This window comes from Macaca fascicularis, chromosome 10, assembly GCF_037993035.2.
Source record: "Macaca fascicularis isolate 582-1 chromosome 10, T2T-MFA8v1.1".
Taxonomy (NCBI): Eukaryota; Metazoa; Chordata; class Mammalia; order Primates; family Cercopithecidae; genus Macaca; species Macaca fascicularis.
In genome coordinates, this window is record NC_088384.1 from 32,499,827 (window position 1) to 32,519,040 (window position 19,214).

General features: G+C 59.1%; 2 protein-coding genes across 6 annotated transcripts; one reads left to right on the forward strand and one right to left on the reverse strand.

Moving 5' to 3' along the window:
* The first annotated feature begins 599 nt into the window (after positions 1-599).
* DGCR6L (DiGeorge syndrome critical region gene 6 like) lies at positions 600-6,226 on the forward strand. The gene is made up of 5 exons (XM_005567935.4): positions 600-786; positions 866-1,026; positions 4,399-4,499; positions 5,101-5,241; positions 5,687-6,226. The coding sequence occupies exons 1-5, from the start codon at positions 677-679 to the stop codon at positions 5,834-5,836; spliced, it is 663 nt and encodes a 220-aa protein (XP_005567992.1). The 5' UTR covers positions 600-676; the 3' UTR covers positions 5,837-6,226.
* Positions 6,227-10,714: 4,488 nt separating this feature from the next.
* On the reverse strand, positions 10,715-16,886 carry LOC135965480 (proline dehydrogenase 1, mitochondrial-like). Of its 5 annotated transcripts, XM_065522475.2 has the most exons (7): positions 16,681-16,882; positions 15,623-15,704; positions 13,985-14,077; positions 13,717-13,863; positions 12,591-12,766; positions 11,123-11,221; positions 10,715-10,844 (listed from the first exon to the last, which is right to left on the reverse strand). In XM_065522475.2, exons 1-7 carry the CDS (start codon positions 16,791-16,793, stop codon positions 10,841-10,843), a joined length of 714 nt encoding a protein of 237 aa, XP_065378547.1. In that variant the 5' UTR covers positions 16,794-16,882; the 3' UTR covers positions 10,715-10,840. The 5 variants fall into 5 exon arrangements, with proteins under 5 accessions (XP_065378547.1, XP_065378546.1, XP_065378545.1 ...); XM_065522474.2 differs by lacking the exon at positions 10,715-10,844 and having other exon boundaries at positions 11,012-11,221; XM_065522473.2 differs by lacking the exons at positions 10,715-10,844; positions 11,123-11,221 and having other exon boundaries at positions 12,345-12,766; positions 16,681-16,886.
* Positions 16,887-19,214: the final 2,328 nt, after the last annotated feature.

The window sequence follows — 19,214 nt, forward strand, 5'->3', positions numbered from 1 at the left end:
CCCGGCCCAGCAGCTGGCCTGGGGAGCGGGGAGAGCGCAGTCTGGGTTACGGGCTGGGGACCGGGCAGCCCCGGGCGACCATGCAGGCCCAGATGGGGACTCTGGCTCCGACTGTCCTGCCCCAGAGGCTCTAGGGTGGTCCCGTCTGTCTCACCCCGGGGGCGGGGAGGACGCAGACAGACCCCAGCGCCACTGCTCGGCCGCAGATGATGCCTTAGACCCAGGTTCTGTAGGCTCTGGCCCGAGCGCCCTCCCTCTGGGGGAAGGCGGGTGACCGGGACAGTCCACCTTGCAGGCTCGCCGGCGCGGAGCCGGGACCTCAGCCCGCACTGACACAGCAAGGGCCGGTGGGATTCTCCACGGCCCTGCGATATCCAGGTGGCGGAGTCTCGCCTCTAAGGTGGCGCAGGGAGCAGGCAGGTGCAAGCCTGGGCTGAGCGAAACCCTCCTCAGAGTCTCCGCAGAGGGGCAAGGCGCGCCTCCCTCTGAATGAGCAGGCGGCGGGGCGCGGGCCAGGACAGGTGGCCGGTCGCGTCGCGCTCGGGACTGTCGTAAAAGGGGGCGGGACGCTCCGCTCGCGGGACTGTCGTAAAAGGGGCGGGACGCGCCGCGCTCGGGATGACGTGAAGTTGGGGAAGCTCATTGCTGCCGCCGGCGGCTACCGGGCGTCCGCGCGATGGAGCGATACGCGGGCGCCTTGGAGGAGGTGGCGGACGGTGCCCGGCAGCAAGAGCGACACTACCAGTTGCTGTCCGCGCTGCAGAGCCTGGTGAAGGAGTTGCCCAGGTACGCGGGCGGGCGGGCGGCGGCCTGCCGAGGCGGTGTCGGGTCCCTCCAGGGCTCACCGCGCCCCCCTACCCCGCAGCTCCTTCCAGCAGCGCCTGTCCTACACCACGCTCAGCGACCTGGCCCTGGCGCTTCTCGACGGCACCGTGTTCGAAATCGTGCAGGGGCTACTGGAGATCCAGCACCTCACTGAAAAGAGCCTGTACAACCAGCGCCTGCGCCTGCAGAACGAGCACCGAGGTGCGCGGGGGTAGCGGGACGAGGTGCCTCCTCCTCGGGGTCTGCGCCTCCCGGCAGCTCTTGGTATCTGTGCAGATCGGCTCCTTCCTTGGGAGTGTTCGAAAAAGGTCCCTAAGATTAACAAAATCAAGGGCGCGGAGACTGAGACAGTGCCTTTTTAGTGACCAGTGGGTCCAACCAGTTTTGTTTTCAGTTGCTGCAGCCCCCACTTCTTAGCAGAAACTCCTTGCTCGGGCTTCCCTGTGCCCCAGCCCCTTCCAGACCGGACGGCCCTAGGCCTCGGTGCCTGGTTGGCCTACAGGCAGACTCTGGTGGTGGCACTGATTGCGTTGCCCCTCAGTAGTTGGAGGTCTGTTGACAGCTGTGCAGCGAGCGCCTTTCAGGGTCAGTTCCCTCTCAGACCTCGCAGGGCCCCATTGCAGTTGCACATCAAATTCCTAAGCACTGTCTCCTGTGGCGCCCTCCCAAACCCGAAGAGCTTCCCACTTGAGCCGCATGCTTGGTGGGCTTGGGAGTCCTTTCCTGCGAATTATATAGGCCAGGTCCCCCTGCACCATCAGATTTCAACCTTCGCTATTTTATTTTTCCCAAACTTCTTTTAAAAGTTGAAACACTTAGAAAAGCTGAAAAGATAGTCTACTGCGTGCGCTTGTGCTCGCCGCTGAAAGTTCAGTAGTGAACGTTCTGCTCTAGTGCTTGATATCTCAAAATGCGTGCATGTAACAGCATAGCGGTTCACCTAGAGTCTTCAGCGTTCCTGGAGACCAGGATTTTCAACCCAGCAATGTTGACATTTGTGACTGGGTAAGTCTATGGTGAGATGCTGTCTTGCGCATTGCAGGGTGGCAGGGGTACCGTCCCTAGTGCGGAAAACCAAGAATGCCTCCAGACAACCGGGGGGTGGGGTCAACCTTGGCCTCGGATTGGGAGCAAGTTCTCTAGAACAAGAGTGGTCTCCTACACAGCTGCCGAGGCTAGCCCCCTGAGAAATTAACTGTTCTGGGTGTCTCCTGACTTTCAGTGCACGGCCACATCATGCTACCTAACTTGTGGCAAATTGTTGATTTATAAGTAAGGATCCAGTCCAAGTTCATATACTACAATTGGCTACTTTGGTCTCTTTGCTTCTGGAACAGTCCCCAGCATTTATCGTGGCATTGACTTTGTGTAGAGTCCAGGGCAAATGCCCTGCTGTGGATCTATCAGGCTGCTTCCTCGTGCATTTAACCTGCTTCTCCACTCTCTGGGTTTCCTGTACACTGGACTGCTGGTAGAAGCCTGATTAGAAGCAGGTTTAATGTGGCAAAAATTCCTCCTAGCGGTGCAAGGCGCCCTTCCCCAGAAGGCAGGCGCTGTCCATCTGCTCCAGGATTCGTGTTTCTATCAAGAATGGATGTCGGATTTTGGTAGACCCCTTTTTGGCAGCTCTTGAGATGATCACATGGTGAATCATTTTCTATGACTACAGTGAATTACAGTTACTTGAATTCCATCCTACTTGGTCATGCTGTAGTATCCTCTTTATGTACGCTGGATTTGATTTGCTAAAATCTTAAGAATTTTTTGGTGTATGTTCATGACAAACTGTGGTCTATAGTTTTCCTGTAATATCATCTGGTTTGGGTATCAGGGTTTTTGCCAGCCGTATAGGATGAGTTTGGAAGTGTTCTCTCCTCTTCTGTTTTCCAGAAGAGTTTGTGTAGATTTGGCATTACTTCTTCCCCTAAATGTCTGGGCGATTGTCTTTTTAAAATTTTTTATTGAGCTGTAAGAGGCATACAGTTTAATCCCAAGTGCATGGCTCAGTCCTTGATGCTCAGACTGTGCCATGTGTGGCCAGTGGGGGCGCTCCAGGCTCCTTTAGATGCCTCCCCATCATTCCGTGAGCACTTCCTTGCTTTCTGGTTCCAGAGTGTGTTCAGGCTCATCTTTTGTTTTCTCCCTGTCTCAGTCCTGGAATCGGCCATTTTTCCACAGGGCCCTGGTCCCTTCTAGTGGGATGGGGAGTTTCAATAACTCCCTGGGCCCATTGCTGTTTGGGCCAGGCCCTGGTTCCACCAGCAGCAGGCATGCCTGCGTTGACGTTCTGCTTCTCCTTTCTGATTTGGCAGGGGTGAGTGGCTGCTCCTACCTCCTTTGTGTTCCCTGGGCATGTCTAAGGCCAGGCCCCTTCTGCCCAGGCAGCCGGCGTGGCTCTCTTCTTGCCTTTTGGTTGCCTACCTAGTGGAATCTGGTAGTGGGCCTGGCACTTGTAGCAATGTTTGATCAGTAGAGTGAAGGAGATGACATTTCCCTGCTTCCCTGTGTTATGGAGATGTCTCGAGGGAGCTCTTGGTTTGAAACATATTTCATGTGATAAATGCCATCATTGAGGTGTGTACAGAATGCCAAGAAACAGGAGATCGGGGAAGGCTGCAGGCACAGAGGGAGCCAGCTACCTGCAGGGGAGCCTCAGGGACCCTGGAGTTCCCTGGAAACTTGCCACCAGAGAAGAGCTGCAACATCAGGGCTCTTCCCAGGAACAGAGTGTTGGGTTTCACATTTCTTGTGGCCAGGGACCCCTCCTTCCTGGGGAGCTGTAGCCATTTGGCACTTACTGGTCACTGGCGCCAGCTGCGGGGTGCTGCATGTTCTGTTTCATGGTAGTTTATGTCCCATGATCGCTTCCTCTGTACATTCCCCTCAGACTAGACAGTTTGCATACATCTGTGTTTGTGCACAGTTCAGCAGGGACCGTGGAGCTTTACTTGGTGGCCGAGGGTGAGCTCCTCAAAGCCGCACAGGCTTATGGTGCCCCAAGCTCATCCCAAACTTGGGCCTCCCAGGTCTGCCCACCCTTCTCCGTCTGGCGCTGTGCCAGAGCTGGGAACTGCAAATGGGGGAGGGGGCTGCCCACCCTGAAGGGTGGAGGGGCCGAGCACACCCCTGGTAGGCAGAGGCCCCACACTCAGGCTCAGCGACCCCGCTCCTCCTGCTCCTTTCCCATGCCTTTGTCTGAGGTGGTCTCCGACACTTGAGTAGATGTCCAGTGGCCTGTGGCCATGGGGACCCTGAAGCCCTCAGACTGCAGCCTCCCTCCCACCCGCCTCCTCCAGCTGCCCTGGGTCTGCGGCTGCAGCTTTGGCCCCACCTGGCCAGTCTTCCCCACCCCACCTTCTTTCAGTCCCCCGCACCTTCTGGAGTCCCCTGGAGACTTGCCATTGGAGGGCCCGGCCCTGGGTGACAGTAGGGTAGGAAGATGGAGGAGGCCAGCCTCCCCACTGCAGATACGCCTTTGGCCTGGCTGCTCTGCTGGGCTGGCAAGGCAGGTGCCCATGGGTGAGGGCTGCTGCCGAGTCCCACCGCCTGCTGACCGGCTCTCATCCCTCCCAGTGCTCAGGCAGGCGCTGCGGCAGAAGCACCAGGAAGCCCAGCAGGCCTGCCGGCCCCACAACCTGCCTGTGCTTCAGGCGGCTCAGCAGCGAGAACTAGAGGTACTGGGAACACAGGCAGGGTGGCCGGCCTAGCTGTCCTGTGGGCACCATCTGGCTCTGCTGACTGGAGGGGTGTTGGGGCTCAGGTGTGGGTGGCTACTCTGGGCCTGAGTGGGCCACTGGAGGCCTAGTGAGTCCTACCAGGTGGCTCTTCCCTGAGGGTGCCAGGTGTGCTGGGGCTGGGTGGAGGGTGAGGGCCTACCAGTGCTCCCCTGGAGCTCACTGGTGCTCCTCGTGGGTTGGGGCCTCCGCAGAGCAGGTGGCCTTGAGGGGGTACAAGGGCAATGGTGGGGTGATGGGGCCAGCCAGGAAGCGGCCCATCCTTCTCCCAGGGAGCACAGGGACAACCAGAGACTGGCATGTAACCAACAAGCCATGGGGCAGGGTGTGCCTGCGGAGATGTGTGTGTGGTCCCAAGGCAGCCCCAAGTTAGGGCATTTGTGGAAGCCCCTTAGGGCCCCCTTCAGGAGTTCGCATGGCCGAGGAGAGGCCTGGGTGTGCTGAGGATGCATCGGTGGTGTCAGAGCTGGTGCTGCTGGGGACGGCAGCAGGAGCATGTGTTTGAGCTGCCCTCCCCCTCCCGCCCCACCCCCCACGGCAGGCGGTGGAACACCGGATCCGTGAGGAGCAGCGGGCGATGGACCGGAAGATCGTCCTGGAGCTGGACCGGAAGGTGGCTGACCAGCAGAGCACACTGGAGAAGGCGGGGGTGGCTGGCTTCTATGTGACCACCAACCCACAGGTCAGTGCCTGGGCCTGCTCTGCCCTAGCCCGAGTGCCCCTGGGCCCCACAGACCCCATTCCATCTGGGGTTTCACCGCTGGTCCCTGGGGAGCCAGGCTCAGGGTATAGGGGGTAAAGTGGAAGGATTGAGACTCTGGAAAGGATTTCTCTGCCATTCCCAGCATGGAGGCCAGGCCCATTCCCTACAGGAGGGTGAGCCAGCCAGCCACGGGGCACTGCCCACCCTCCCCAGGCCTGCTGTGCCCCACAGGGCCCTCTTCTGCTCCCCTCCCACATGCCATTCCGAGTGGCCCTGCTGGGGGCAGAGGCTCAGATTCTACCCTGTCCTGGCAGGCCATGACCAGGCTTCACAGGATGGCCGCCCTGTGGGCTCACTGCCTGGCACCCTTGGGCCGGGGTGAAAGGGGCCCGGGGGTCACTCTGGCCTCCCCTCTGTATCCCAGGAGCTGATGCTGCAGATGAACCTGCTGGAACTCATCCGGAAGCTGCAGCAGAGGGGCTGCCGGGCAGGGAAGGCAGCCCTGGGACTGGGAGGTCCCTGGCAGCCACCTGCTGCCCAGTATGACCAGGAAGGCAGCCCTGTCCCACCATAGCCACAGGCAGCAGAAGTCTGGGCAGAGTTCATCTTCTGACCTTTGGCCACTGCCTTCCCAGCTGCCCACAGGGGTCCCCTGCTGAGGAGAGGCCGGGTGAACCCGGCTGCCTGTCCCCCTGCATCTGGGACTTGCTGCCAAACGCTAGGTTGGTCTCATAAAAGGAAGGCCGGCCCAGCCTGCCGCTGTCTGCTTCAGGGCCCGGCAGAGAGTGAGGCCGGGGGTTCTCACACCTTCTCACTCCACGGGGCACATCCCAGCCTGCACCGCGGGCCACCCGAGTGCTTGTTCTGGTCTCAGCTGCTCCCTTGGCAGCTGCAGCCCCCATGCAGAAGAGGCTCCGAGACCCAAGCTCTGTGTGACCCAGAGAAATAAAGATGCCTCAGTGTGGCCCGCGTGTGGCTTGTGTGACAGCTGCAGGTTCTGCCATAACCAGGGCCCCAGTAGGGCCCCCGCCTCTGCTGCAGCAGAGGCCTCTGCCTGGGGGCCCCTTCCTGGGCTGTGTGCCCAGCCTGCCACCCCTCCCCCTGTATGAAGACTGGGACCCTCCAGCCTTTCCTGCCCCAGCCCTGCTCCCAGGATGCTGTCACTGCCATCTGCACGGGGCCCCCATCCAAGCCCCAGGGCATGAGGACCACATCCAGCCTGCTTTGTGGGGCTGGGGGCTGGAGAGCGTGGGAGAAGACCCGGGGTGCAACTGTGCGCCTGCCGCAGGCTGGTCAGTGTCCTGTGGGAACCACTAGGAGGCGCCTGATGCAGGTCACGGGTAGTAGAGGACTCCGGGTGGCAGGAATGGCCTGAGGAGGAGCCCCGGGGGAAGGCGTGCCAGACCCACGTAGAGAGCTTGGCCTCTGCATCTGCATGAGTCCCCTCCATGCTGGTCTGGGCCCATGGGCCCTGCTGGGCCCTTGTGGAGTCAGGGTTGGGGGTGTCCAGGTCTGCGCAGGACCTGGCCTCCAGGAACAGATGATGCTGGAAGCCAGAGTCTGGGGTGAGACTTCCCTGACCTTGTCTGAGACACTCCCTCTTTGCTGCCCAGAGCTGACCCTGTGTGAGGGCAAGGGCTGTCAGCTGCAGGAACAGTGGTTTATTGACCAGGCAGGGCCTCCCCAGCCCGGCCTCTGCTCCCCGAGGGGCTCGGGCTGTGTGGGCTGGCCCTGGCAGAAGGCGGACAATCCTCTAGGCCCAAGGACATGGGGGTCACAGAGGTGGGGGCCTTGGGCCCACACATCCGGGGAGAGTTCCCAACCGTTCCCTGCAGCTATCCCAGGCAGGTAGCAGGTTTGGCCCACACCTGAGTGCCCAGACCCTGGGCAGGACTGGGAGGCACCTGACCCCACCTCCAGCAGCTCTGCAAATGCTGGAGGTCTGTGTGAGGATGGGGTTGGCTGCAGCTGTGGTGATGGCCCGGGGTGGGGCCTGGAGGCCGAGGGTGGGCTGGCGGGTGCTAGGTGCGGCAATGAAAGAGGCTGCCAGTTCGGAGCCACCGCAAAAGCTTCAGCCACAGCAGCTGCCGAGTGCCCTTCATGAGGCTGCTGTTCTCCAGGGCGCGGTGGGACAAGCAGGGCAGCACCTCCATCACGGGGCCGTAGAGCACGTACTTGTAGCCGGCCTGGCCTGCATGGGGGCAGATACGCCATGAGGTACAGGCCCAGAACCGCACCCCATCACACCAGGGAGGGCCCCACTCACCCAGCGGGAAGCTGATCTGGTCACACATGCCTAGCAGCTGTCCAAAGTACACCTGGTGGTCAGCGGGATGCAGGCACAGCACCTCCATCCTGTGCAAGTGGAGCCAGGAGCTGAGGGCCAGTTCCAGGACACTGTCCCCGGTACAGGGGTACAGGGCTCCTGTCCCAGCTCTGAGCCCATCCTACTACCCCAGGTTCCCCATCTACACTCTCCAGACTTCATCCCCTGCAAGGTGGGGCTGGGGTGTGGGCTCTGCCTGGCCCTGCCCCAGTGAGGTCTCTTCTCAGCAGGACTCTGCTGGGCTGCCCTACTCTTCTCCCTGGGGAGGCCTCAGCCCTTAGCCAACAAGATCCTCCTCCTGCTTTCCCCACCCTCCCCTCTGCCACCTCTCCTCTACCTCCCTTCCTGGAGGTGCAGCCCTTCCTGGGGCCCTGACCCACCCAGCAGCCTGCCCCACAGGGCAGGGAAGCTCCTCGGCTCTCCTGCCATCCCTTCCTCAAGCCCCTCCAGGGTTCTGCGGTATGACTGGTCTCCGGCCCTGCCCTTGCCCTCTGTGGGCTGCTCCTCTGCCCCATCCCCACAGCTGCTCTGTCCCACACAGCTGCCACCAGCCCCCGAGTCCTCGGAAGGCGGCTGCCCTGAACCGAGATGTGCTGCACATGTCACATACACACGGGATTTAGGAGACTTTGTAGAAACATAATACTCAATGACGCGTTGCTTTTCTAAAAGCAGCTGGAATACGATTTGAAGTAATATTTTGTATATTTTGGGTTAATTATAATGTATTCTTGAAATTCATTTTATCTTTTTTAATGTAGCTACTAAAAAATTTTACAGATGTGGCTTGCATTATATATCTGTTAGCACTGTTCAGATATTGGGGTGGGGCCCTCAACTCTGTCCTGTCTTCACACCACCCCTGACAGGGTCTTACAAAGATTCTCAGGGTTTGAAATATCCATGCAGTGACAGTTCTCACGTTTCATATCCAGCTTCCTATATCCAGGTATCCTGACTTAGCCGGTCTGCACAGCACTGGGGCCCCCACCCTGGGCTGAGTTCCGCCCGCTCCTCACACATCACCTGGGTGACTGGCGGGGCCTGTGCTGTGCTTCCCACTCCCTCCCCGAGGGCCTCACCTCCCCTGTTCTCTCCCCGCCCCAGCCCTGGCTCCCAGAGTACCCATCAGCTAGAGGCCCTTTCCCTCCATCCCTGGGCTGGGCTCCAGTGTCGGGACCACCCAGTCTAAAGCAGGCACCCGTCTCTGCCACATCGCCCTGGTCTCCATCGTGTGTCTCCCTCAACCCCAGGACAAGAACCCGAGAGCCGGGCTGCCACTGCTGGCTGCCCCCTCCCCTGTGGTGTGCATGGCCTCTGCCATGTGACTGCAGCTACCCCCAGCGCCGGGCAGCAACTCACTCCGCCTGGCATCTGGGCTTGGCCTCATGAGGCATTTTGGCCAACAGGGAGGTACCAAAGGTGACACAAGCAGAGGCTTGCCCTCTCCAGGCCTTCTGGAAGCCTGAGCCCACCACATGCCCAAGCCTGGGCTGGCCTGTGAGACACTGGACCTGGGTACAGCCTCCTTTACTGCCCCAGCCATGAATGAACTCATTAGGCCCCACCGGCCCCAGATCACAGATGCAGGAGGGACACAGGCACGGCCAGCGGCAGAAGCATCAGCTGAGCCAGCCCGCCCAGGCCTCCAGAACATGCCACTGTTTCAGCCTCTAAGTTTGGGGCGGGTTGGTTCCTCGGCCAAAGCCAATGCGGGTTGTTTGAGGGTGGGTGGTGTGGCAGTCTCGGCCCGGCATAGGACAGAGCAGCTGCCATAGTCTAGAAGCATTTACTCAGGGGAGGGGACCCCAGCTCCCCAGAGCTCCCCAGCCACCCACAGCAGGGGCACAGAGCTGAAGCCTGCAGGGGTCCAGCCTCAGGCAGGGTTGTGAGCATGGTATTGGGGGAACCTGGCACACGGCCCTTGGGGCCATGAGGAGAGAGCCCGACTGCCACTCAGGGGAGGGGGAAGCTGTGTCCAGTGGGGAAGCCACCACCACAGCAAGACAGTGGGGACAGACAGGTGCCAGCGGGAAGCTGGAGAGAGGAAGCCCTGCTGAGGGCAGGCTGTCCTTTTGGAGTTGGATGGTGATGTGTCTAGTCAGGCTGTGAGCTCACCAGCATTGAGAGTCCACCCAGAGGCTGGGAGTCCTGATTACAAGCTGAGAGGACCCACCAGCTCCCGAGTGCTGGCTCCTGCTGGCCGCCAGGCCTGTGCGTGTGGAGACAGTGAGTCTGTCCCATCTATGACAATTAGCAGAGGGTCAGGGCACAAAAGCGGGTGTGCTGCGATTTCAGGCCATGAAAAAGCAGCAGCATCGTGAACAAAGGCTGAATGTGGACATAAGTGAATGATTTCAGAGCCGTGAGTCAGCTCCCCGAGCAGCTCCAGGATGTGTCCTGTTGGCTGCAGCCCTGGCCCCAAGCCTGGCCCTGTGGCTTCACAGCTCCTTGGGGACCCCCCTTGTGCCACAAGCCTTGGATCTGGAACACCCTGCCCTGCTGTGGAGTGGAACCTCTGCTCAGCTCCTAGGAAGGTGAGAGCCAGCGAGGCCACTGCCCAGGCCCCCGAGGGTTCTAGGGGTCCCATCCCTGGGAAGGCGGAATCTGGGAGGGGAGGGGGAACCTAGGACCCCATTGTGTGCATAGCTTGGGCTAAGGCATGAGATAAAACCAGGGTGACAGTACTGGAATATCCAAGAACTGACTTCACCTAACTGCTGCCTTTGACTTGTTAGAATTCTACCAAAGTTGTGCTCCATGGGACACATGTTTAAAGGGAAAACAGACCGTTACATTCCAGATGTAGTAAAAATGTTAAGGGAACTGCTTATAAATGAGGCAGCGCTGTGGAGGCCTCCTGAGGGACTGGGCTCCAGCACTGCATCTGTACCTTTCAGGAGCCCTCTGAATCCCCTAATGAAACTTAGGTTTTTAATTGTGAAGTTTAATAAGTCAGATGTTAATTTTTAAAAGGCTGGTTATAGTGGCTCATGCCTGTAATTGCAGCACTTTGAGAGGCCAAGAAGGGAGAATCACTTGAGGCCAAGAGTTTGAGACAAGTCTGGTCAACATGGTGAAACCCTGTCTCTGCTAAAAATACAAAAACTTAGCCAGGCATGGTGGTGCACACCTGTAATCCCAGCCACTTGGGAGGCTGAGGCATGAGGAATTGCTTGAACTTGGGAGGTGGAGGTTGCAGTGAGCCGAGACCATGCCACTGCACTCCAGCCAAGGTGACAGAGCGAGATTCTATCTTAAAAAAAAAAAAAAAAAAAAATGTTAATTTTAAAAACCAACGTAACTGCAAAGAGCCTTTGTGCTCACAGTCCAATGTCCAGAATGCCAGCAGGCCCGGGCCTGCAGGCACTGAAGCTGCCCTCCAGCTCATTTCACCAACCTTTCCCCACAACCATCCGCCTGCACCCAGCAGGTTGCTCTGCCCACCCTGAGCTCTGCGCTGCTGCCACCTCTCCCCAACCAGAGGAGCCAACGGCTCGGGTGGGGTGTCGGTGCAGGGTGGGGCGCACCTACCTGCGCAGCGTGAAGCGCACTGTGTCCTCGTTGTGGGAGGCCACCATCACCTTGGCCTTGGCGTTGTGCTTCAGGTCCTCCAGCACGTAGTCCAGGCACCTGTGGAGAGTGCCACGTGTGCCCAGTTCCAGCCTGTGGTCGCCTGCGCCTCTCATTACCAGCTGCACAGAGAGGAGGCCGAGGGCAGGCCCAGGGCCATCCAGTGAGCTGGCTCTTTCCAAGGGTGTCCACAGGATCCCACAGGTTCAGGAGGAACAGGAGCAGCATCTGCCCCTCCCAGCACCTCATGAAAAAGAAAGACCGGCAACCAAGAAGAAGTGAGCGATGTCTGGGACCAGACAATTCATGCAGAACCAGCTGGGGTGCAGCGTCCCTGCATCGAACGTGCCGTGACACTGGGGACCAGCCCAAACATGGCCATGAGCCTCATGACAGACACAGCTTTGCTTCTGGGGAGGGATCCTACAGTGCCCCCCAGCCCTGCAAGGAAATAAAAGGGAAGCAGGTCCCTATAGGGCACAGTGGGGGTGGGCATCCCGGTGCACCAGGAAGCCCGAGCAGTACCACCCTCCTGCAGCGAGGACACAGCAGGCTTGACCACGCACACATTCTCTCTGACCCAGCAATTCCAGTTCCAGGAACCTAGGACAGCTGCATCCTCAGACACAAAACCCCTGATGGCCCGTGTGTACCACAGAGGGTGATGGTGTGTCCAGCAAGTCCCTGTTACAATAACCAAACTGAAACCAGTAAGATCAAAGATGCTGGACACACAGTCCCGGGCACCCCATGCTGGCTGGTAACAGCGCCACTCTGCAAGCCCACACAAGGGGACCCAGATGGAACGTGAAATGAAAAGCACATTGGGCAGAGAACACACTACAACGCAAACAACAATGGCGGAGATGTGTGTGCTGCGGCACGATGGGCACGGCGGCTGCAGGAGGGGAGCTGCAGGCAACCAGGAGACACCTGGGGTCTCTGAATTTGCAGCACACACGCCTCTAAGAGGAAAAGCTCATGGTTGGCCAACCTGTGCTACATGAAAAGATCACCAGGAAACTAGAGCAGTAAAAGCAGGTGCAGAACAGCTGATGGGCGATCCCACTGTGTGAACTGAAAAGCAAACAGGCTGAGCCTGCGGGGCGGGGAGGGCCGGGTGCTTGTGCACATCTCTGGATCTAAGTGTCTACAGGAGCCGGCTCAGGGAACTGTGGCCTATTTTGCTTTGTTCAATGGGCTTTTCTATATTTGTAAAAGAATAACCTTAATGTTTTTGAAAAAGCAACACATGACACAAAAGCAGAGGAAATACCAGTTCTGACCCGGGGACACACGAGGCTGCCACTCCTGCTGGGGTCTTCTGGCCCCAGCAGGGTGGGACAGGGTCAGTCTCCAAGCCTCTCCCTCAGGCCCAGTTTCTTGGCACCCTGCCCTGGGAAGATGGAGGCGCGGGAGAGCTGCGCACCTGTGGTACATGGCGTTGGTGGCCTCGTACGTGAGGTTGATGGGGTCCTCATAGCCGATCTCTGCCGCATGGGCTCGCTCCTGGGCCAGGTAGGCGCCCCGCACCAGCTTGGCCCCAAAACACCAGCACTCACGGCGAGCCAGCTCCACGCCCAGGGTCACATTGTCATAGGCATCCTGTGGGGCCAGGGCCAAAAGTCGCAGGGAGCCTGGGCAAGCCCAAGTGACAGCAGGATGGGGCCTTCCTGGGCCCAGGTGCAGTCACCAGGGCTGGGCAGCAGCTGCCTGGGGAGGTACAGCTCAGGGCACCTGGAGCAGGTGTGGGTGAGGATCTGTCCCCAAGGAGCAATGGCAATGGGGATGTCTGCAGCTTCCTGTGTGGCCCGTGGACAGCCCTGTGGGAGCAGCCCAGGCACCAGCAGCCATCATGTGCCCTAGACTCCCAGGCTGACTGGGGGACGGGATGTGTACTGCAGGCTCCTGCCTGGACCCCTCCCCATGCCACCCTGTGTCCTCCGGGCACCCGGCTCACCCCTGAGAGCTCTGAACCTGTTAACATCCCTGAGCAGTTTGGGGCCCACAGGCTAGGGTGGGCTCCCTGAATACATGTGACATCCTGGGTGAGTCTTTCCGGGGAGGGCCCAAAGCTTTCATCCGGTTCTTAGGGGCGTTGAACTGAAAACACGCTGGAGGAAATGGTCATGTGGCGCCTTCCACGTTTGGGGCGTCGGGCACATCTAGTGGACCCTCATAGAGATCGCTGTCTTCCTCCTGCTCCTTAGACACTCGGCAGGTTCCGAGAACCACAGGAGAGGCTGCGGGCAGCGGGCCCTTCTTCCTACTCTGAGCCAGTCACCCCGGCCTCGGCCTCCTCTGCAGGCCTGGCTGTGGCCACCACCTAAGGGGCTCTTTCCTGGGCCCTGGGGCCCGCCCTGGGTGAGCTGTGCTGCAGAAGACCCCAGCAATCCCTTGGGGGCACGGCCCACTCCCTCCTCCATCCCGTGAGCTCCCTGGCGGGTGCTGAGTGTAGAGCCAGGCAAATGCCAGGGAGCTCAGATGAGAGGAGCCCCGCCTGTGGGGTCTCCAAGCCCCAAGGCAGGCAGGGAGGGGCTGAGCGGGGAGCTTGCCTTGAGGTAGCACTGGTACGTGTTGAAGATGAGCGGCTTCTCCACATTGAACTTGCGCTGCATCTCCAGCGTCAGGCGGCTGATGGCCGGCTGGAAGTAGGTCTGCTCGTCGTCCACCATCAGCCGCACGCCCACCTCTGTGGCTTTCTGAGAGGTGCAGAGGGAGGAGCAGTGGGAGCAACTGTTGCTCAGGTGAGGCAGGTGCCCTCTTCTGCATGAGTCCCAGGTCCCCAAGGCCCCAGCCCTCTGTCCAAGCAGGGCAGCTCACCTTGGCCAGGACATTCATCCGCTGTAGCATCCTCGTCATCTGTAGCTCCTCCTCCTCAGTGAACCGGGACAGCAGGGGCTCCAGCTGTCCTGTCTGGGGGTGCAGCACATGGTCAGGCCACAAGCGAGGGCTGGAAAGTGCCACCCTGAGGCCCAGGCTAAACCTTTCTCAGTGTTCCCAGCCCACGGGAACCCTCTGATCTGCCCATGCAGGGCCGGGAGGGCCACCTGGACACAGCAACACAGCGCCCGGGAACCTCCAACGCAGCCAGTGCACTGCCCTACGTGGGCCTGGTGGCACCATGAGGGAGCTCATTGGCCATGTCCGTGGGCCCCAGGCTCAGTCTAGGCCTGCACCCCAAAGTGTGTACTCTAGCAGCCTCCCCAGTTCCCACCGAGGCCTCACTGTTGTGGGAGGGCCCCCTGCAGCTCCCATGTGACACTGAGGAAGTGAACACTGACCACCCAATCGTCAAACAGAAGGCTCCGCCCGGAGCAGGGAGAGGACCCAGGAGGAGGAACCCCTGGCTACAGGCTGACAGGGCGGTCGTGCAGCACATGCTGACACGTGGCTAGGGACCAGGGCAACCTCCAGGATGAGGCCTTCAAGGAGCTGGTGCTCAGAGGCCATGGGGACCCATCCCGCAGGGCCTCCCGCTCACCCCTTTGCTGCCCCAGCAGCCTTGCCTCACTGAGCACACACAGTACCGCTCTAGCCCTTGCTACACCATGCTAAAGTCTCCAGCAGCTGGTGGCCTTGGTGCACAGCCGCTCTGTACACACGGCGCCCCGAGGCTCTGGGTCGAGCTCTCTAAGTGTGAGGCTGGGCCCTTAGTGGACTGGGGCTGGATGTGTCACGGAAAGCTGCCTCTGCGGGATGTTTTCTGAAGGTGCTTCTGTTCTTTCTTCGAATCCCAGCTTAGGTTGTGGTTTCAAGCATTCTGCCAGGTCCTGGGCCCCCCTCCCACAGGCAGATGACTCTCATTCCTCTCCCCACTGTACACAGGCTGGCCTGGTGACATGCTTCTAACACACAGAACTCGGCAGAAAAGACACCGTGTGACTTTTGAGGTGAGGCAGGAAAAGGTCACCCAGCTTCTGCCTGGCTCTCACGTCTCAGGGGACACTGGCCCTTAGAGCCCAGCTGCCGTGTTGGGATAAAGCCCAAGCCACAGCCAGCACCAACTTCCAGACATGGGAGTGGGCGCCTCCACCAGGTCCCAGCCCACCACTCTGTGAGTACAGCTACCCAGGAGACCCCAAGGGAGGACTGCCCGGCTGAGCCCTGTCAACCCCAGAACCATGAGGGAGAAGCAGAGTGACTGCTGCGTTTCAGGCCTCTGAAGTTTGGGGTGACTTGATGCACAAGACAGATGACTGGGGGAAGGCCCAGACCCCCTCTCCTTGTGGTGTCTTAAGGCTCTGCGTGGGTCTCTGTCCCACCAAGCACTCTGTGGGCACTAGTGGGTTTGTCTCCTTCCCCCTGGACCATAGGGGGTCTGTGGGGCCACAGTGTGCAGTGATCTTGGTCATGTTAAGTTCCCAGGGTGGGCAACAAGAGACACACATGGCAGGCTGAACTCCCTTCTCAGCCCAGCGCCCTGCTGAGCAGGGCCTCACTGAGGAGCGGAGGCGTTACCTGAGTGTTGGGGACCACCAGGTGCTTGGAGAGCTTGGTCCTGCTGTCGATGAGGCTGCCCCAGTCCAGCAGGTCCACGGTGCTGAGGGAGGAGGCGCATCAGCAGAGGGGGCGACCCCACCTGTGGGTGCTGGGGTCGGGTGGGGGATCCAGGCCCAAACCTGTCCGTTCACCAACCACCACAAAACCCACCTCGGTGTGCAGTTTTAAAAGACAGAGAAGGCTGAGGCAGGAGAATGGAGTGAACCCAGGAGGCAGAGCTTGCAGTGAGCAGAGATCATGCCACTGCACTCCAGCCTGGGCGACAGAGTGAGACTCTGTCTCGGAAAAAAAAAAAAAAAAAAGAGAAAATGTAAATACTGTTCTCTGTTTAAAAATTTAAAACCAGTGGCGTGCAGTGGCTCAAACTTGTAATCCCAGCACTTTGGGAGGCTACGGTGGCCAGGTCACTTGAGCCCAGGAGTTTGAAACCAGCCTGGGCAACATGGTGAGACCTGGTCTCTATAAACATAAATTAATTAAAATAATTTAAAACCAAAACACAACAGTCCTGTATCTAGGCGGCTCTGAAAACACTGAGTACCCTAGGGCTGTTTTGGGCTTGTGGAGGGGCCGAGCATACGCAGCCAGGCAGGAGGTGGACACAGCTCCGGGGGCCAGGGAGGACACAGTGGGCAAGGCTGTGAGGGGACGGCTGACTACTGCACCACCCCAGTCACCTCCCCACTTCAACTGGGGGCTCCTGGTGCCCTCGGTCCCAGCCCCTGACCCCAAGGATGGGGCGTGGGGCGCTGATCCTTCACCTGCCAGCTTGGGCTCCAGGGGGGCTGAGAGTGCCACCTTTGCTCTGGACCCAGATAATTCTATAATGAGCTCTCTATGGGGGCCTCAGGGACCTGAGGCCATCAAGTCCTGCTGTGTGAAAAGCAGGTCCTTCAGCACTGTCATCCCAAGGCCCACCCTCTCAGGCAGGGCAGCCAGGACTGGGAGACGCCGCTGGGGCTTGGCTGGAACCATGGCTGATGCTTGTGTCCTCTCAGCCTGGGGGCTGTTCTCACCCAGACACTCCCAGGGTCTTCGCCGTGAACCAGTCCTCAATCTCAGCCTTGGATGTGATGCCCATCTTTGCAACACTTTCCTTGAGAAGTGAGAAGGCCTGGATCAGCCCCATTCATTCACATTTTATCCTTCCCCCACCCATTGGCCTCTGGTGCTGTTTCTGGCTTTATTACATCATTAGCGAGAACGGGATCCATTTCTGGTTTGTTTCTACTGCATAGACAGGTCTATTCCCACCCTGCTGCTGATGCTCGCCCATGCCCTGCAGGGCTGGTCCCCAGCCCTCCCACCAGCATCTCCCCACTCTGTTCAGCGTCCCTCTGACCTCCTCCTCCCCACAAGGCCAACCCCAGCAGCTGCAGAGTGAACCACATGCCCTGGATGAGTTCCCCAAACCACCTCAGACCACTGCCCACCATGCCCCCTGTGCGCCCCCACGGTGCCCACCCCCTCACAAGCCCCGGGAGTGGGGAAGGGGAGGGCTGCCCCACCTGGAGCGCCGCCACCTCCAGCCTGGTGTCCACGCCTGGCCAGCCCACAGCAGGCTGCTGACCCCACCCCACCCCACCCATGAAGTCCCTGCACATGGCGCTCTGGAGGTCCTGTAGAGATGGAAGGGGGCTCCGTGGCGGGGTCTGTGTTTGCCATGCAGGTGCAGGACAGCAGTGGGCACAGGGGCTGCCTGTCCCCTGCCGAGCAGCCCCCACAGGCTCCCTGCCTCGGTTTCCTCCCCTGTGCCACCAGCACCATAGGCTGCTCACCCGTGGGTCACAGGACCCAGAAACACCAAGCATGGCTAAGGCAGAGACACCCCAGCAAGGCCCCCTTGCTCAGGCCTCTGCCCCAGAGCCAGGGTCTCTCAGGCACCTCTGATGTTCCTGCCCCCACACAGCCAGCCTGCAGTCCCACCCGGTCCTCCAGGCCGACCCTCCTGCAGCATTCTTCCCCTGACACTTCTTTCCAAGCAGCAACCAGAAATGTTCCTTTAAAGTGAAAGCAGATCTTACCATCTCATCTTGTTTAATGTCACCCCAATGCAGGGCCTTCCCCTTCCATCTGCCCCGGGAGAACAGGCAATGGGCGAGAAGACGCCCCTCACCCTGGTGGCCCAGCATTCAGCTGGCCACTCTGACCCCCAGCCCCAGTCGGGAGGCGGCTTCCAAGCACTGCTCGGCAGGGCCAGGTGCAGTGGTATGCACCTGTAATCCCAGCACTTTGGGAGGCCCAAGTAGAAGGTTCACTTGAGCCCAGGAGTTTGAGACTAGCCTGGGCAACATGGCTGGTCTCAAAATATGAAAAAATATGAAAATTAGCTGGGTGTGGTTGTGTGCGCCTGTAATCCCAGCACTTTGGGAGGCCAAGATGGGGGGATCACTTGAGCCCAGGAGTTCCAGGCCAACCAGGGCAACATAGTGAGACCTCATCTTTTTTCTTTTTCTTTTTCTTTTCTTTTTTTTTTTTTTTTGAGATAGAGTCTCGCTCTGTCACCCAGGCTGGAGTGCAGTGACATGATCCTGGCTCACTGCAACCTCCACCTCCCAAGTTCAAGCAATTGTCCTGTCTCAGCCTCCCAAATAGCTGGGATTAACGGCACCTGCTGCCATGGCTGGCTAATGTTTGGTATTTTAGTAGAGACAGGGTTTCACCGTGTTGCCCGAGCTGGTCTCGAACTCCTGAGCTCAGGCAATCCACCAGCCTCAGCCTCCCAGTGTGCTGGAATTATAGGCATGAGCCACCATGCCCAACCGTGAGACCTCCCCTTTACAAAAATTAACAAAACAAAACAAAACAAAAAAACTTGGCCTGGTGTGGTGGTGTGCACCTGTAGACCCAGTTACTCAGAGGCTGAGGTGGGAGGATGGCTTGCGCTCAGGAGGTCTAGGCTGCAGTGAGCTATGATCACACCACTGCACCCTAGCGTGGGCAACAGAGCAAGACCCAGTCTCATTTGAAACAAACAAACAAACAAAAACATAAACAGGCCTGGGACCTGCTGCCCCTGACGGAGGGCTGCTGGGGCCAGCATGGGGCTGTGCAGGGTCAGGTGTTTCTAACACTGAACGACATTGGGCTTTGGTGACCTCTGGCTTCTCTAGCCCTCGAGCCCTGCTTCCCCCATCTCTGGCCCCCAGAGGCTGTGTCAGGGAGGGATTCCCAGGCAGAAGATGCGGCACCAGCTCCCTGGGCACAGTGGCTCACACCTGTAATCCCAGCACTTTGGGAGGCCAAGGTAGGCAGATCACAAGGTCAGGAGATTGAGACGATACTGGCTAACATGATGAAACTGCGTCTCTACTAAAAATACAAAAATTAGCTGGGTGTGGTGGTACATGCCTGTAATTCCAGCTACTCGGGAGGCTGAGGCAGGAGAATCGCTTGAACCAGGGAGGTGGAGGTCACAGTGAGCAGAGATCAAAGCACTGCACTCCAGCCTGGTGACAGAATGAGATTCCATCTCAAAAAAAATAAGAAAGAAAGGAAACAGAAAAAAGAAACCTGACCTGGTGCCTTCCTAGTCCCCTCTCCATCCCAG